The following is an 18,662-nucleotide window of genomic DNA, read 5'->3' on the forward strand; positions in this document are numbered from 1 at the left end:
CAGGAGTGGTTTTCATCATTCAACAAATTCAAGCCTGTAGTCAATTGGTAGGCCAGGCGTGAAGAAGTACTCAAGAAGCATAACATGACACGTGCATTGTTAGTCGTGCAGTAATTTAAGCTAAGAAATTATTGTTATTTTTATATTATGCAGGAATTAAATGCACACCTACAATAAACGTATGCTTTTGTGACAGTCAGATTTACCGTCATTATTATTATCATTATTATTCATGTATGTAGCGGTAAAAAGACGTGTTGATTCAAAGTGTTAAGTGTTTTAATTTGTAAGATTACATATTTGATTTTTGCCAAGCCGACGGGAGGAACGAGACATTCGCTTGTGTTAAGGGTGAGCACCTGAAGGGTCACGCTATGCGTCTAAAGCTTAGGAAATTCGACCGTAATGACAAACATTTAAATATCTCGGTTTCCAACGGTCCGATTCATGTGAAACTTATACCAGCGCAGCGGCATGTGTGCAAGGACGGATGTGTGGAGTTTCGTCACGATCAAGCGACAATTACGGACGCCAGATCAAATCGGTTCTAATTGATCAGTTTGTGGACAGCGATTGCAATTGAGCTATGGGCGACAGCCAGGCGGAAGCTTAATCCGCACAAGTCAACTTCGGACACGGTACGTCCTAGTTTGGGGACAATAGAGCAAAGTGGACTGACCTCTTCGGAAGCGTCGCTTCAACGATCGCCTAGCGTCGTTTTTCAAAATCCAAATAAAACGAAGGACATGGTTTTTCGACACACAGTCTTACCGCGATCCTTGTAGTGAGAGCAGCTCCGTGCTAACTCTCCATATACAGTTTTGCCGCGATTCTTGGAACGAGAGCACCTTCGTGCTACCTTTCGTGTACAGTGGACTTTGTTGTGTTGTGCGAACACCAGTGTGTGTGATAGGCAGTAAGTCTACACGAGTGCGCCTACCTCAACCGCTGGGGGAAGTTGAAGCGAAACCGTGTTTCCGTGATTACCTTACGCCATTTATAATTTTTGAGAAACGAGGAACACCGGAAACTATGGCGGGCTAGAGGAAGAAGAGAGATGGGGGCGTTACGTCGATTCGCCCGATGTCAGAAGAAGCTACGCCGATGATGCCTATCCGCCGCCATGGAGAGAGAGAGAACGTCGAACGCCGACGATGCCTACCATCCGCCACGTTGACGCCCCGACGACGCCTACCAGCCGCGACAGAGAGACGTAGAGAGAGATGTTGACGCCCCGACGACGCCTACCATCCGCCACGTTGACGCCCCGACGACGCCTACCAGCCGCGACAGGGAGACGTAGAGAGAGATGTTGACGCCCCGACGACGCCGACGACGCCTACCAACCGCGACAGAGAGACGTAGAGAGAGATGTTGACGCCCCGACGACGCCGACGACGCCCGCTCAGATGCGACGTCCGAACCGCCCAATATCACGGAGATCCACCGATCCCGAGAGGAAGAGGAGCCGGGGAACTAGGTGTTTGAACCCTTTTTGCATCTTCATCGTCACGACCAAGGAAACCTTTCGCGTGGATACTATGTGTTTTCAATCGCCCGTAAAGACGCCAGGATGCACCCCGGAAGCTGAGAGATGGTAAAGTATTCATCTGTGTGAACCTTAACACGTGACGGCCCGATTGATTTAGAGAACGCCCTTGAAATTCGTCGACATTTTGAAAACGCCCACTCAACTCGAACTTCATACCAAACTCCCGTCGCGCTTGTCATTTGTAATCTATTCGTCTCAGGTCAATTTTTCGTATTCCTTGTGATATTTTTTTATGATCTTAAATTCATTGTTGTTTGTGCTCCTTTGTATTTGTTTAAAGTGCGTACTATTAGAGTAAAGCGCCGCCCGCTTAATTGCATATTCTACTTGAGGTTTGTTGATTTTTATGTGTCAGCGCTGTGTCGCTGCTAGCTATGTCCGGTCGCATATGTGATTATTTGTTAAAGTATTTGCCTGGTAATGTGAATTGCTCGTCGCGGCGAAGTGTTTAAGTCCCGCCTGCTAGAGAGTATATGTTTGCGCCACTCAACGGAGGTTATTTGTTATGTTTGGAACCACGTGAGGTCTTGTAAAAGGAAAACGTCCGCCCACGTGAATGTAATTGCCGTTGAGACGCCTTTGTTTATACTGGTCAAGTAATGTATGGTCACCGCGCCGACTAGTTTCTTTTTTAAAAACAAAAGGTGAACTTAAGTAAGGGCTGGCTAGGATTTAAGTAGCACTGGAGCAAAATCACAAATGACCTGATTAGACAAAAAGTAAGATAAAATTAATTGAGAATGCAATAATTAGGACTTGTCGTCATAAAACCTGTACATGTCATGTATAATTTCTTGTGTCGATGACCCCATGAGGATTGAATCTGAGAGAGAATGTGAGAGTGCAAGTGTGGGGACCTGTAATAATTCCATTTTTGTTGGTTATGAATAGAATATACTTTTTATTTTCATGTTAATTTTGGGCTATATCATTTTCGTATGCATGTCGCTACCCGTGATTTTCAGGTATGCAGCTAGCCGCTTCCCGGCTACAGGTAAAGAGGTAGTAATTTGAAAGTACATATGTCTTTGTTTTTATTCGATATGGCTTATTACTATGCACTGTTGGTCACCGGTTCCTACACACGAACTTAACCTGGACCGTAACGCTATTTCGCTTGTCCGAGGGAGATTTTGCCGCCTCTATCTAGGTAGTGGTAGCATTTGTTTTCCCGGGCAAGGGAGGGCGTAGCATACACTTTAACAGTAATACGTAAAAATTTAAATGCAAAGCAATTATTTTCTTATTTAGAACCGTAAATACAAGTCAAGGTTTTTATTGAGTGTGAAAAGTAGGAGCAGCTCGGGTGAAAATTTTATCTCGAGCCGCCCCTGCCTTTAGGACAATATCAGAACGTGAGTAGCCAAGGGGGGAAGAGTAGCGATGCCGCTCACATTCTCCGGGTGTACAGTCGTTGAAAGAAATACTTCCCCCATAAGACTACTGGTATCAAGGCTCTATGCACTACTCCGGCCTGTCTGCGTGGTGGAGTGGTCAGCGTCATTTGGGGCCTTACTGGGGGAGGGGGGCAGAACATGGACCTCCGGTTCCAGAAGGCAGCTAACATGTACATTTCAATACACTTGGAAATTTTGGGAGGCGTGAACCTTTGATGGCTTTGCACTAATGTATCATTTGTTTGGCCTATCATCCATTTTATCGGTTCATCATTCATGCTCACCGTCGCGATTAATCTAAGAGGTAGAGAAGCAACGTTAAAATAAGCAAAGTAGTGTCGCTCGTGTTGCCTCGCTCTGTTGTTAGCGCAGTAGACAAGAAATTTTCCCAAGAACGGGAATTTTGGAGCTGAAAATTACAGGAAAGAGAAAAAGGTAGAAACGTCCAATTTCCCGACCTTGTCCTCGCATAAAGCTGTTCTGAGGTTCACCAAACCTCAAATAAATGGGTACCTGAGAGCAGCCTTGGGTATAAAGGCGGCCGGAACGTGGTGATGATCACATCATCTCCAATATGGCCGAGATCGAGAATGTGTGGGGCCCTACCCCCCACATCCGCTAAATGTGCCTTCATTGCACAGGGAACTTTACCTTACCTATTTCAATCTGAACTGAAGACTCGAGGTAAAGCAATTTTTTGTAAATTTAATGTCATATGAGAAGGAAATAAGTACATAATTCAATATCTATCCACTCCCAAATAACATATCAATCAAATTATTTCTGACACTCTCCCATAAAATTATTCACAAATCGCCTAATTTTATGCTAAATTTACTTTACATCCCTTAAAATAGCTTCGTAAACCCTCATAGAAGGAAATCTCGTGATAATCCCTTACATGTTTTTGTATCACCTGTATAATTTATGTTCAAAAAGAGATTTTTTAAATATTATAGGGACATTTCCCTTTGGGCCATAAACATCACTGACCGATTGTCACTTCTGTGTGAAACCCTGGTGTCGCCTGTAGCATTTCGTTTGACTCCTCGGTCTAAAATTTACCCCCTTACCTTGCCTATCTCCCAATGCTGTTCTTTACGTTCAAAATTTTTTCATGTCAGGCTTCCTCTGAAGGGACTATATAATGAACCCGGTGTCTAGCTGTTAGCTGCAACACACCACGACGGATCAAAATGTGAGAAATTGGTTCACGGAGTGAGAGCAAGTTAAAAGTCGAATATTTTTAAAAAAATAGCCTCAGACTGTTACTGTTGTTCGTGGGGAAATAGAGCAAGAATACATGGTACGAGGGTCACTATTTATATTTTGAGCCTAACAATGAAAAAACAGGAATTTGGCATTGAAAACTGCTTTATTGTTTTTCGAAGTATTCTCCTGTATGGTCAATACACTTTTGCATTCGTTCGAACCATTTGTCAAAGCAGTTTTTCCAATCTTCTTGAGACACCTCCATAATATAGTTTTTGAACGCATCAACGGCGTCTTCCGCCGACGAAAATCGTTGTCCACGCAATTTATTCTTGACATTCGGGAACAAGAAGAAGTCATTGGGTGCCAAATCAGGACTGTACGGCGGATGACCCATCAATTCGATTTTTTGACTGTTCATAAAGTCGGTTGTTAGACGAGATGTGTGACAGCTGGCATTGTCTTGATGAAGAATGATCCGACGGCGTTTGTTTGTTTTCCGTATTTGACCGAAGACCTCTGGCAAACAAATTGTTGTGTACCATTCAGAGTTGACCGTTCTACGTTCCTCTAAAGGCACAGTTGCCACATGACCAGTTTTCCCGAAAAAACAGGCGACCATTTGTTTCGATGTGCTTCGAGCGCGAACAACTTTTGTTGCATTGGGTTCATCTTGAAACACCCATACAGTCGACTGCTGTTTACGTTCCGGCTCATATGCATATATCCATGATTCGTCACCTGTTACAATCTTATATACGTCTTTTGAAGCACCACGATTGTATTTATTGAGCATTTGTTTGCACCAATTGACGCGAGCGTCTTTTTGAGATTTTGTCAAATTGTGTGGGATCCAACGAGAACATACCTTTCTCACAGCTAAATGATCATGTAATATTTTATATATGCTGGTGGAACTAATGCCTATGGTTGCCTCAATCTCACAGTATGTCACATGACGATCTTGCAGTATTAGGTTTTGCACAGCATCAATGTTTTCTTGGACGACCTTCGCGAATCTCGTCGGTGAGCGAATGGCGGCCACGATTAAATTCGTTCTACCAGCGTTTCACAGTGGCAAAGGATGGGGCTTCATCGCCAAATGTGCAAGTAAGTTGATCGATGCACTCTTGTCTTGATAATCCACGTCGAAAATCGTAAAAAATCATCGCACGAAAATGTTCACGAGTTAATTCCATTTTATTGTTGTCGCGCAATCTCCAAGGCAACATAAACAACACAAATTAAGCTATTGACAAAACATTTGAAGTACGTTATGGTCAATAATGCCAGACGATTCCGTGCAAACGTCAAATCGCGCCTAACTTCAATCAGTGTTGCCAAGGCTCAAAATATAAATAGTGGCCCTCGTAGTTTGGGACGTCCTGTTTCGAATATGTTTTCTTGATTTGCACCGTAACTTTCTCGGGAGGAATTCCAAAGGAACCAATTTTTAAAAACGCTCTACACATGGCCGTCTGCAATTTTTTTTCCAGGAAGAGGCAAGCAAGGTATTTTTTTTCAGGGGGAAAAAGGTGGCATATTTTCCCCCATAATAGTGATGCCTCCTCAAAAATCACTGCTTCAGGCTGAAATTATCATGTTCCTTCAATGCCCTTATAATAATTAACATAAATTACTGTTACTGAAATGAAATTATGAGTGAAATATATAATTATTAGGTGGACATTCATTTTCCAGGGGTGGTGTTCCCCCCCCCCCTTCCTGACATCCATGGCTCGACGTGTGTAAAAAAAAAATACTCTTGGGCACTTTGCATTGAAACCACGGAGTCGATCCGAACCACATGATCCACGTACTGTTCAGCGAAGGTCCTCCTACCGACCCACACTGGTTTCGATTTTCTAAGCCTCTCCATTTTTTACAGCTCGATTTTTAGAGACCTTGGTGCCTTAATTGTAGCTCCAACCGATTGCTTGTCTTGTATATTTATTGGCTGATTGTACAGTCACGGACAGTTCTGGGTTGTAACAACCTTATTGAAAGTCAATGGGATTGTTACAATCCAGACTTGACTGTACAAGATATATCAAAATAGGCAATTATCCGTGTCTGGAATAATTCCTCAAAATGGCCAAAGTTTGAACTTCTCTGCCTCCCTACCCCCACCCTGACCTTGAAATTTCAGGTAGGGTTTCTGTTTAGGCGAACTGATTGCCTATCTTATATTACCACTACCCAGCAGAATTTTGCTTATTCTGTTATGTCACACTCTCAATTTTTATTATTTATTTCAAACAGAACTAAATGATAATATATTTTTAACAGTATTATTAATTTTTTTAAAAAAATACTATAAAAACTTTAATTATTTTTTTTTCAAAAACATTTTCTTCTTATACAAGTTTCTAAGCTTTGTAGTTAAGAAATTTTACGTAACACTCATAGCACTTACCTTCACCAAAAACATGCTTTATTTCACCTTCTTGTAGCAAATTTTGTACTCTTTTTCAGTGGTTCCTGGCTTAATTTTTAATAATTGCCATTTTTTAAATAAATTTGAGTATGACATTCTGGAACGAAATTCAACAATACAGGGTGGCTACTCACCAGGAATTCTGTGTGGATCCAATTTAATATACATGTTTACAAAAGACCAGAGGTATTTTTTTTCACGATTTATCTTTAACTTTTATCGAGGAAGAAAAGTAAGCTGCAGAATAGCATATTTTGTAACATTTGTGACTTGTATTTGTAGATGTATTTCTAGTCTGAGTATAGGTGGCAAATTTATATTAAATATTTTAATTATCTGCAATTAAATATTTTGATTACATTAGCATCACACAGGCCTTTATATTGTTAATTTATATTGTGTGTGTATGTGTCGGGGTGGTGAGAGGTGGTAATTCGTTAAGTTGAAGTAGAAATCACATCTGCTTATACACTTGAATTTTTGGAAATTTCACCTTGAAAACCGGAAATTATACTTGAATTTTATCATGGTCCTAGAGTGGCCAGTGGCTCAGTCGGTAACGCGTCTGACTACCATGCTAAAGGTCCCGGGTTCGATCCCCGGCCGGTTCAAATCCGGGAACTTTTCTAACGTTGGAAGCGGCCCCGGCGCCCTCCCAGCGTCGAATAACATGGGTACCTGGGGGAAACCCTGGGGGGTAAAGGCGGTCAGGGGCGTGATGCTGTTCACATCACCCCCACTCACGACCAGATCAAGAAAGTGTGGGGCGTTACCCCCACGCCCCCTATACGCCTTCATGGCGTGGTGCTAAGCACAGGGGAACACTTTACCTTTATCTAGAGTGGCCACCTTGAAATAGCAAGAAAGTTTGAAGGGCTGTAACTTCCAAACTGGAGTGGAAAATACAGATTTTAAAATTTGTCTTAAAATAACACATATCAAATTTCCTCCAGATATGAGGTGATGGGGTGAACACCCCTGGATGATCTTGCATCAATGCTCCTTTATCTTTGAAATTACATTGGCATCCACAGATTTTTTTCTGGGGATGGGGGACAAGGAATTTTTACAGGGTGTGGGACGGGGACAATTTTTCCCCATAGCACTGTTTCAGCTTGAAGTTATTGTGTTCCAGTAACGATCTGTACTAGTGTTACTCATAATTATCAATCCTTGATTAATATAAAATTATTGTGACAAATAAATTGTGTGTGTGAAATAAGAAAAATAATCTGCATCAATATTTCATGGAGTAGGTTAACAAGGTATTAAAATCCTCTGTCCTGGTTTCAACTTCCAACTTATTATTATTATTATTATTATTATTTGGTGGTGATCTATGAGATTCAGGTTCATGTTAGGACTGTTTTAAGTATTAAATCATCCTCATTTATTAAAAATGTTTTTACTTTATTCATATTTATTATGTCTACTTAATTGTAAAAAAACATATAAACTGCAGCAAGCATTGAAGTTTGTCTTTGTCTTTCAGGTGCTTGTAATGTCTTCTCCTAGAGGCCACAAAAAGAAGCACAAGAAGGACAAGAAAAAATCTAGAAAGGTGAAGAAATTGGGAAAGCCTTACTATGAAGAGGCTAAGGTAAGCTCAGTTTTTGTGAAATATTGTTGTTTTGAGTGATTATGGTTCAGTGATACTAGTATGCAATGACATGCAGTGACATTTTTCATTGGGGAAGCAGATACCGAAAAATTAAGAAAACCAAGAATTCATTGCTTCTACATAGTACGCTGAAAAAATGAGCACTCTACCTGATTCTGTTTCCTTAAAGTCTCTAATGTTACAGATGAATGTCCTGGCACAATTGTTCATTTATTCGAATTTAATTTGCTCTGTTGTCAAACTTATTTAATGCAACAGACGAACACAGATAATTGCAACAATTTTCACGATTTTCGTACATTTGCAATATTACAAAATCCACTTTGGCACCACGTAATTCTTTCCGTAGAAAATAGTAAACAGTGCCAATACTAAAATTTTTGAAGCTTTCAGTTTCCACACAACCACTCAAACTTCCCATAGTTTGAAAGTTGGTTACATTTGAAGGCCTTCTTTGCTGACACAATTCAGGAATATCTGGAGTTGGACGTCCACTTTATACTTCAGATTTCACCACACACAGAGAAAGAGAGAGAGAGACAGAGATGTGTGGAAAAAAAAAATTTACATGCCCGAAAAACAGTAACTTGCTTGGTTGATATGCTACAATGCTGGTATGGACAATAAATCATGCAGTTCGCAACACTGAGGACATCAGTCGACCTCACCGATAGCACCCCGACTTTCTTTCATCCCTTACCGATTGGAATACAAGATTCAAGGTTGCCTGTTTCTCATGGGACTCTTGCTGACACTGACTACAACTGGCCAGGGTGATGTTTCACAGGGCAAATGTTTAGCCAAAATGCCACGAGAGGGTGTGGATGGCCCCATATCAGAAAAGGACGAACCTTTGAGGCTTACGGGTTGATTCTGTTGAGGTAACAGGGATGAAATAATGAACAACTAAAAGTTAAGAAGTAATTTTGTAACCGCAGCTGGCCTTGCTGTACTGGAATGCACACACATGCTAGTATGTAACGTTTTGTTATTTATATTGGATGTCTTCTGACTGGAATTGTCAACCACCAGGTATTAAACTAAATGTTGAACCTGAGCGCAGATATTTCAGAAATTTGTTTCCAAAAGAGTAACAACATGTGCTAACAGTTAATTAAAAACTTTATTAGTGTCCAACGCGACCGACCGTGACATGATGTACACGAAAATATTTTTTTGAGAGCATTCTACACAAAGTACTCACTGCAGAGCAAATACAAATTGATAAGTCAATATGACCATGTTTGGAAAGTGTGTTTTTGTACAGCGTTCAACACTTCCCCTCAAAAACAACTTTCACAAGCTTCCTTTCTTACAAAAAACATTGTGTAACACTTTAACATAACCATAAGTACTCTTTACTTTTCACTTCCCACTCCCATTAAGCCACATAATTTGGAAACCTAACTTTTGCTAATGGTTTCGTGAGAATGTCTGCTACCTGACTTTTAGCATCAGCATGCTCCACATTTAACACTTTTTCCTGAAATGTTTATCTTACAAAATAGTAACGTACTTCATTACGTTTTGAGCGTTTATGAAATTCAGGATTTTTTACCAACTTAATATCACTAGCATTGTCCACTAGCAGTGTGGGCATTCCTGTTGGATGAGTAATCTCATTCAAAAGTCTTGTTAGCCATATCACTTTCCCTCGCTGGCTGCCACAAATTCAGCCTCTGTTGTTGATAGAGCAACCGACTTCTGTTTCCGGCTCATCCAGGATATAGCTCCACCTTCATACTTGCATAGAACTCTAGTTCTTGGATCTCCACCATAATCTGCATCACTGAAGGCTTTCTGGAGGATTCCAGCATATCCCATGAGCAGTGGTTTCTCGTAGATATTTGAAAATTCGTTTCACTGCTTGCCAATCAGATACTCTATAACTGTCCAATGCTTGAGATGGTAATCCAACAGCATAGGAGGTATCTGGCCTAGATACATCAAGCTGCCAACTGCTTCTCTGTAAGGTACACTAGTGTCTATTACGGTGTGTTTACTTCCCCTGAATTTACACTTCCTTCTTCAGCAGGTGTTGACACAGCATTCGCTTCATTCATGCGAAATTTCTTAAGATTTTTTTTTTGTATAGTTTTATATATACAAAAATAGAACCATCTTCTTTTTGTCTTATCTGTATGCCCAAGAAACAATCTAATGACCCAACCACTATTTCAAATTTTTCTTTTACAGTTCCAAGGAAACTGTTGATATCTTCAATATCATTGTCTGCAACCAAACCATCATCCACATAGATGGCTACGATCATTTTCTTTCCATTTTTCTTATGAATGAACGTACTGGGATCAGCTTTGCTGCATGTAAAACCATGTTTCGACATGAAATTCACAAATCGTCTATTCCAGCAATGAGGTGCTTGTTTCAGTTCATACAGACTTCTTTTTAGCTTACACACCTAACATGCCCCATCATCAAACCCTTCACGTTGATGCATATAGATTTCCTCATCAAATTCACCATAAAGAAAGGCTGTTTTCCCATCAAATTGAGCTAACTTCAACCCTTCACAAGCTGCAACACTCAGCACAGTTTGTACAGTATCAAATCGAGCCACTGCACTAAAAGTTTCATTGTAATCGATTCCACTCTTCTGAAGATAACCCTTTGCTACCACTCTTGCTTTAAATCTGTAGATAGTGCCATCTACGTTGGTCTTTAGTTTTAGAACCCATCGATTATCAATAACTTTATTATGCTTGGAGGTTCAACAAGTATCCAAGTCTGGTTCTTAGCTAAAGACTGCATTTCATCTTCCATTGCTAATTTCCAATCTGAAGCATTTACTGATGACATGGCATCTTTATATGAGCTCAGTTCTAAACAATCTACCTGCAACACATAACCATCTTGCCACACTGGTTACTTCTTCTGTGATGCATCTGTTTCCTGTACCATCGTCGTATGCAGATTCATTCCCAGGGCTATCAGGTTCTTCCACAGTAGATTTAAACATTACTGATTTTTCTGGTGAAACAATTTCAAAAGACACTTTTCCTGGCAAAATTGTTTCTGTGCAAAAGACAACACCACGACCGAGAAACACTTTGTCAGTTGTCTGTTTCTAGATGCGGTAACCATCCTTTTCATCAAGTAACCAATCAGAAGACCCTTAATGCTCTTTTTGTCCCATTTCTGTCATTTTTGCTTTGGTACATGAACAAAACACACTGTTCCAAACACTTTCAAATGATCTACACTTGATAGGTCTTTTCCATACCAAAGTTCATATGGTGTCTTTTTTTCTACAGTTGTTGCTCCAGTTCTGTTCAGAACATATGTTGCAGTATTCACTTCATTAGCCCAATGTTTCACTGGAAGACCTTTTGAATGCAACATCGAGCGACCAGATTCAACCAATGTTCTGTTCTCACATTTTGCAGCTCCATTCTGTTCAGGTGTATAAGGCATGGTGGTTCTGAAATTGATTCCCTTTCCTTTCAATAAAGCCTTCACTTCTGCATTATCAAATTCCTTCCCACAGTCAGTGAGCAATTCTTTCACTACATGACCTGTAACACTGACTTCAGCTAAAAACTGTTTTAGTCTTGCAGCAACTTCCGATTTTTGTTTCAGAAAAAAACACATATTGCAATCTCAAAGTCATCCTTGAAACAAACAAAATACAGTGCACCACCCAGTGATTTTGTTTGCATTGGTCCACACACGTCAGCATGGATTCTCTCTCCGATGTTGCTTGCCAACCACACAACCTTCACAAAACTGATCATCAGTTTTCACTTTAATTCCGTGCTGGTCTAGAAACTTCCGAACATGGTGCTTACCTTGGTGTACCAACCTTTCACGCCACAGCTGCAATGTATCAGAAGCTGACACTAAGCACACTTCAGCAGGATTTTTGGGGGTTAACACACACATATGCATTTGGTACAAACCGGTTAAAGTAACACTTTCCCATGCATGTACCTTACCATTCCTTGTTAGTAAACACTTCATGGCATCTGCACAGAATAGAAAACCTATCTTTGTAGCGGAGTTCACAGAAAATAAATTCTTACTGATATTTGGCACATACCACACATCACATTGACCAACATTTCCACATTCACTATACCACTGCCATGTGCTAATATGATGGCTTTATTTCCCACCTGTAATTCTGTTGGTGCTGGAAATTTTTGGTACTGTAGAAAGTAGTCCTTCCGGTTTGTCATATGTGCTGTGCTTCCAGTATCTGCAATCCAAACTTCCGAAGCAGGACAGTTTGATTCAAAGCTCACAAAGGCACCTCCTTCTGGAACACACTCACTTCCATTGGTTGAAGATCTATTTAACACCAACTTGCATTGCTTGGCAAAATGGCCTACTTTGTGACATTTACAACACTTTTTCGCTTTTTCTGGACATTTCTTGTGTTTCTTTGGATCATCACTTTTCACCACAAAAGCTGTTGTGTCACTACTCTTGTTGGGAAGTCTCATTTCAATTAACCTAAGTCATTCAGTTAGCCTGTCTACTGTACGCTCTTCCACTGGACTTGATTCCCAGACACTTTCAAATTCAAAATATTCAATAGGTAAGGTAGACATGATTCGACTCATTAAAAGCAGTTCTGGAACCTTGGACTTTGTAAGACATTCATTTCACGGAAATTTCTCTGAAGTCTGGACACGTATGTTGCAATATCTTCCACTGCATCTTTGGATTGGTTGAAGAACTGTTCTGACAATCAATCCAATCGCTGTGCTGAACTTTGCTCATACACTGACATCAGTTATCCCAAATTTCCTTAGACATATCACACGTGCTGGTTAGTTCCGAATTAGCATCATTCATGCTATTCACCAATATCTTTTTTGCCATAATGTCTGCCTTCTGGAACGTTTTAAACTCTGCTTCGTAATTACGTCATTCTTCCGTAGTACACTCAGCACCAAGTTCCTTTGGAGAAGTACATGTCCCATCCACTACTTTTAGTACATCATGGTGTTGTAACAGCATTCTACACAGACTACTCACTACAGAGCAAATACAAATTGATAAGTCAATTTGACCATGTTGGGAAAGTGTGTTTTTGAACAGCGTTCAACACTAAACCTGAATTGTGCGTGGGTTGTCTTTGTTCATGGTAACAGCTTTCTGTAAAAAGAATTTGTTCCTATCCATTATAACTACTGTAGAACTGTTATTTTGTTATCCAGCCTAACCCTCCCCCAAATTGAAATTGTAAATATGCCACTAAAGCAGCATAACATATTTCTTAAGGTTTGCATTTATTAAATATTTAAAGTTATTGTTTAAGTGGATGCAATATAGTTTTCAAAAATAGTCTGGTTGATCGTAACACAGTAAGAGATGTGGCATTTTCCATTACCACATGTAATTGTCTAAACCTAAGAGACGCTTGTGCCTCTATCATGAAAATTCATTGCCTTTTAATTTAGAAAATTCCACACAGAAAACCTGGAATTATATTTGAATTTTACATCTGCACTAGAGTAGCCACCCTTTATTATTATTATTATTATATTTGAAGTAGGGTTGTATAATCTTACGGTGATGTAAAGAAAAGAAGAAAGAACTCTAAAGTAATGTAACAAGCAACCTTGCAACAAGTTGAAATAAATGGGATGAGAGAAAAGAAATTACAAATGGAATATTTTGAATACTTTACAAATGTCACGTTGTTCCTATCCTTAGTTTCACTGATATCAGTAATCTCTTTACATGCACCTCTCTGTATTTTTGTGATTGGAAATCACAGCTAATCTTACTTTCTTTACTATCCTCATATTTCTTCATTACCACATGAACTCCCTCATGATCACAACAGTGTAAAGATACATTTCGATAGACCTTTGCTCAGAAGGTGTGGAATACTGTCAAGTTATATAAACTAATTACATTTTATGTTTTACAATTATTTATGCTTTTAATTCATTGTCTATGTATGAAAATTACAGAAGATATAAAATCTCCTGCCTCTTTAATATACGTATATGAGAGAGAAGAATTCTCACATAAGAATTATTATTCTTAAGACTACGTATTTTCATTTACAATATTAAAAAGGAAATGAAAATTTATAGTAAATATATGTATGATTTACATCAAAATCACTAGTACTTAATTATTAATACATATCAGTATAGTCCATATTATTGCATATTCTGTATTTAGTGTTTGTAATTTTTTTGTTAATAGAGTGTTCAATAATTCCAGGTGTCCGAAAAGGAATATGATAGTAGTAAAGAAGATATGGACCTTGGAAAGGAATTACACCCCATTTCATATTACATAAATGACCGAGTAGAAATGGTTAATCAGATGTTTTCTGTGATTAACGGAAAGAAATTTCAAGCCATGCTTCCTCCTGTTTTGAAGGTAATTTTCTTTCATTGTAGCACCAGGTGTTTCATAATTACTTCAGGGGTTACAAAAATTTATTGCAAGTAAAGTATTGAATTTTCATTAATGAAACCAGTCCAGACTGAACGAGAAACTCAAACAGTTTTTTTTTTAACACCCACGAATGTTCAATAATATGTGCACCACGGGTGACACGGCATCCATCAACACGATAGGAACACAAACAGTTTGTGCAAGCTTGTTTTGTTAATCTGAGAGTTTATATCCCTGCCGCTAGGTGACACTCAAATCACCCACATCACTCACAGTGTTTTGTGTAATGTTTGGTCCCGAAGATCACGGGACCTTACACCGTGTGACTTCTTTTTGTGGGGTTTCATCAAAGACATGGTATTCATCTCGCTAATGCCTCATGATATCGCAGCTCGAAGGAAACGTATCATCGCAGTGATAGACACTATGGACAGGCCCATGTTGATATGAGTGTTGCAAGAAGTAGACTATTGTGTTGATGTATGCCGTGTCACCCATGGTGCATACAATGAACATTTGTAGGTGTACAAAAAAAAACTGTGCGAGTTCGTTGTTCGGTCTGGACTGGTTTCATTAACGTACGTTCAATACTTTACGTGCAATAAATATTTGTAACCCCTCAAGTAACACCCGGTATTATGTAAGTTAGCAATATTAAAAGTGAAGTGAGGGAATGACCATTGTGTATCTGCTCTAGTTTCACATGGCTAAAGTATATAAGGGTTCGAGTTCAGTTGATTGAGTTGGTTTATTTTACTTCACCTTTCTGCCACCTTTGGCTAATTGCGAAAATGGGAATGAGCGATGATATGATGAACATCCATGCCCAGGCTGGGATTCTAAGCCGAGACCCATAGCATCGTAGCACAATGTCCTAACCACTCTGCCGTAAGGGCCGGCTATGTAAGGGTTTGTGCATAAAAATAGCAGTCATGTTGGTTGCTAGCAGAGCACAAGGAAATTGTAATGTATTAGTAAGTGAAGTTGCTGCCTAATTTTTATCCCATGTTGAATGAACTGAGGCAGCAAATTAGCTCAAGAACATACATAAAAGCACCAAAATCACTATTTGTTACATAATTTTAGATAGGATTGCCTGCACCATCCTGACTATATGTGACTTAAGCAATAAGTATTTTTATTGAATATCTGAAGAATGGCAATTTTAATCACTGCTTTCAAAAATAGTGACAGCTAGGAGTGTCAGAAGCTCCAAATAACTTTTCTTTTCAGTATTGTAAGTAAAGCATATTAAAAATGTCCCTCTTATCAGGAAATACACAGAAAACCATTCAGAACAAACACACAGAGTAATTGAATTTTGCACTTGAATATATATGTTTGAATTCTATACAATGTGAGATATTAATATAGTGAATTTGAGAAGTTCTTTTGAGTCAGTAACATAGAATGTACACTTTGCAAATTCTTATTTGTCTACCCCTGAAAAAAATCAATGTCACGAATTTGTAAATTTGGCAACATATCACTTGAGAGCCAACAGAGAGTGGACAACTTTGAGACATGTCCTCCTAGTAAATGGAATAAAGTGCTGTGAAAGGTTACGTTCCCCCATGTTTCATGAAGTCAGCAACTATAAGTCCCATTATTTAATACACAATCAAAAAGAAAATCATGAGTAGAATTATGAATGTTGTGAGATATTTACAATTCATCTTCCTCAAATTGAAAAGAGAGAAGTTTGTATGAGATTTGAAACACTGAACCTTGCTTTCTCTACCTGGAGACAAATTTGAACAACACAAAGAGATGATGGGACTCCATCAGTGACGCGGAGCATCTATCTGAAGAAATAAAGCATCTTCACACGGCTTTGAAACAGAACGGGTACTTGAAACACAACATCAACAAACTATTAAAACGAGTACTGTCCAAGAAGACCAGCACATCAGGGAATCCAGACACATCGAGGAATCTGGACATATTGGGGAATCCACACACACCAGGGAATCCAGACACTCCAGAGAATCCAGACAAAGCTAACCAGAAGATAGCCATCCTGCCTTACACTGGAAATCTCTCCGGCGTTATAAACTGGATATTCTCAAGGAACATAACATAAAAGCCATTCACAAACCACCGCCAAAGATCAGAAGCCTACTACACAACCCCAAGGACTCAAAACACCAGGAGTCTCTACCTTATCATCATCAAATGTAGGAAAGCATACATTGGGCAGATGGGTACGACACACTGTAAAGAACACCAAAGCAACATCAAGTATTTCCATCCTGAAAAGTCGGGTTTAGCAGAACATTCAATCAATGAGGGACATAGACCACATTTCAGCAATACAGAAATCATAGCGAAAACTTCAAACTACTGGGAAGCAGTAGCCATTCATGAAGAAAAAAATAATCTTAATCGCGACACGGGGCTTGAACTAAACCCAGCTTGGTTAGTGTTAGTTAACCAGTAGCATGCATGCAGCAGACATGCCACCCAATTGGTCCGCCATCTTCACCAGGATCCCCCCTCCACAAACATATATACACCGGGTTGACGCTCAGAACTGCACTTCTACCCTGAAGATGAGAGTGACGTTAGCTCTTGAAAGCGTGGAATATTTTCTACAACTCACCTGGTCAATAGCCCGAGAGAATCTATTCATCATTCGTTGCCAGGAAATCTTCAAGTCTTACTTCAGATGATTCATTGTTTGATTTGGTATATTTTGCTTTGCTTTTCTTTTCTGCCACATTTAGCTAATTGCAAACATGATGATGAGTGATGAAATGAAATTGATGAAGGGACACTCATAAAGAATACTCATGCCCAGGTTGGGATTCAAACTCAGGACCCCTGCACAAAGAGAGAAATTTCTCAGGAGTATAGGTGAAATTCGAATTGAAATATTTTGCACAATACCAGAAATTTCTGTTAAGTGCGTGTTTTCCATGTACTGGTGAAAGAAACGCACAAACATTGATGTGTTTTAAATTGTGTTTCTCATCAGTAACATCATTGAGCAGTTTGTAAGAAGTTTGCACAGTGGTTCTTCTTTTACATCAAGAATGAAGGATCAGGTGTTCTTTTTTGGTTAGGGGAACACAGAAGTATGATATTTACTGAGTATAAGGTTTTGTAGCAATATATTATTATACTAGATCTCTGTAAATGTTTTTGATGCATACTTTGAGTGATTCTCCTTCAACTCAGTTTGATTTTTCTCTTCAGAACCCAGTGCCATAGTCAGGATTCTAGAGGTGGGTGGGTGACTATTTTTTCCAGGGTGAGATTATGTCCAGTATATACAGGGTCCACCAGTGAATTGGGTGGTTTTTAAGTCTTAACACAAAGTTAAATATTATGGATTCATGATACAGTTACATTTATTAGGAAGTACATAACTTAGTATTTGCAGAAATGAAACACAACACATCATTCCACTGAAAATGTTACTTAAAAATATTTTATCCTCAACATGCCCTCCATTATGCTGCACACATACTCAGCAAGCCTATCGCAAACACTAATCATGGTCCTACGTAACACATCTGTGAGGTGTGGGGTGTAAGGGGTGACCTTCCACATAGTACACCCTGAACTGCATTTTGCAGACAAACAAGGCTCTGGCGACTGGCCCTATAGCCAGTATAATTTTGTGTGTTGTCCTGTGTTTTGTCGTTATGTGTGCTGAGTGCCTCTAAACAGCCTCAGCTTTTAGCTGGTCAGAATATTTTAATATTTTACGACATGACATTACAGTTATGTTATTTTAGTTCTGGTAAGGAACTGGACCCTGTATAAGTCACGTGTGCAAAATAGCCTATGTGCTGACGCACCCAAAAGTTTAAATTCAAATTCAAACATCTGTGAGGTGCATACAGTTTTAACACTGCCACCTTTCTTCTTGAGCTGGTCTCTTTGAAGTTGTTTGCCCACGTTTCTATGGCATGAGCTGACAGCACTTTACTGTTTCGATGATGAATCCCGAATTTCTTGTGAAATTCACAGTGGGCAGCATAGCTATCATTGTTCTTATAAAATGCTTTTACTGCGATTGCATGCTGTGTACCAGTCCACAACTTCATTTCA

General features: G+C 39.4%; 1 protein-coding gene across 2 annotated transcripts in view; it reads left to right on the forward strand.

The window, feature by feature from the left end:
- The window catches only part of LOC145983865 (uncharacterized), a 70,142-nt gene that overhangs the window by 17,829 nt on the left and 33,651 nt on the right, over nucleotides 1-18,662 (forward strand). For both annotated transcript variants that reach the window (XM_083116926.1, XM_083116927.1), the window contains exons 2-3: nucleotides 8,091-8,198; nucleotides 14,424-14,585. In XM_083116926.1, coding sequence (XP_082973052.1) covers nucleotides 8,100-8,198; nucleotides 14,424-14,585 — 261 coding nt within the window. In that variant the 5' untranslated portion in view covers nucleotides 8,091-8,099. The remainder of the gene's footprint in view (nucleotides 1-8,090; nucleotides 8,199-14,423; nucleotides 14,586-18,662) is intronic.

This window comes from Lepisma saccharinum, chromosome 2 (genome assembly GCF_977018435.1).
Source record: "Lepisma saccharinum chromosome 2, izLepSacc3.1, whole genome shotgun sequence".
Taxonomy (NCBI): Eukaryota; Metazoa; Arthropoda; class Insecta; order Zygentoma; family Lepismatidae; genus Lepisma; species Lepisma saccharinum.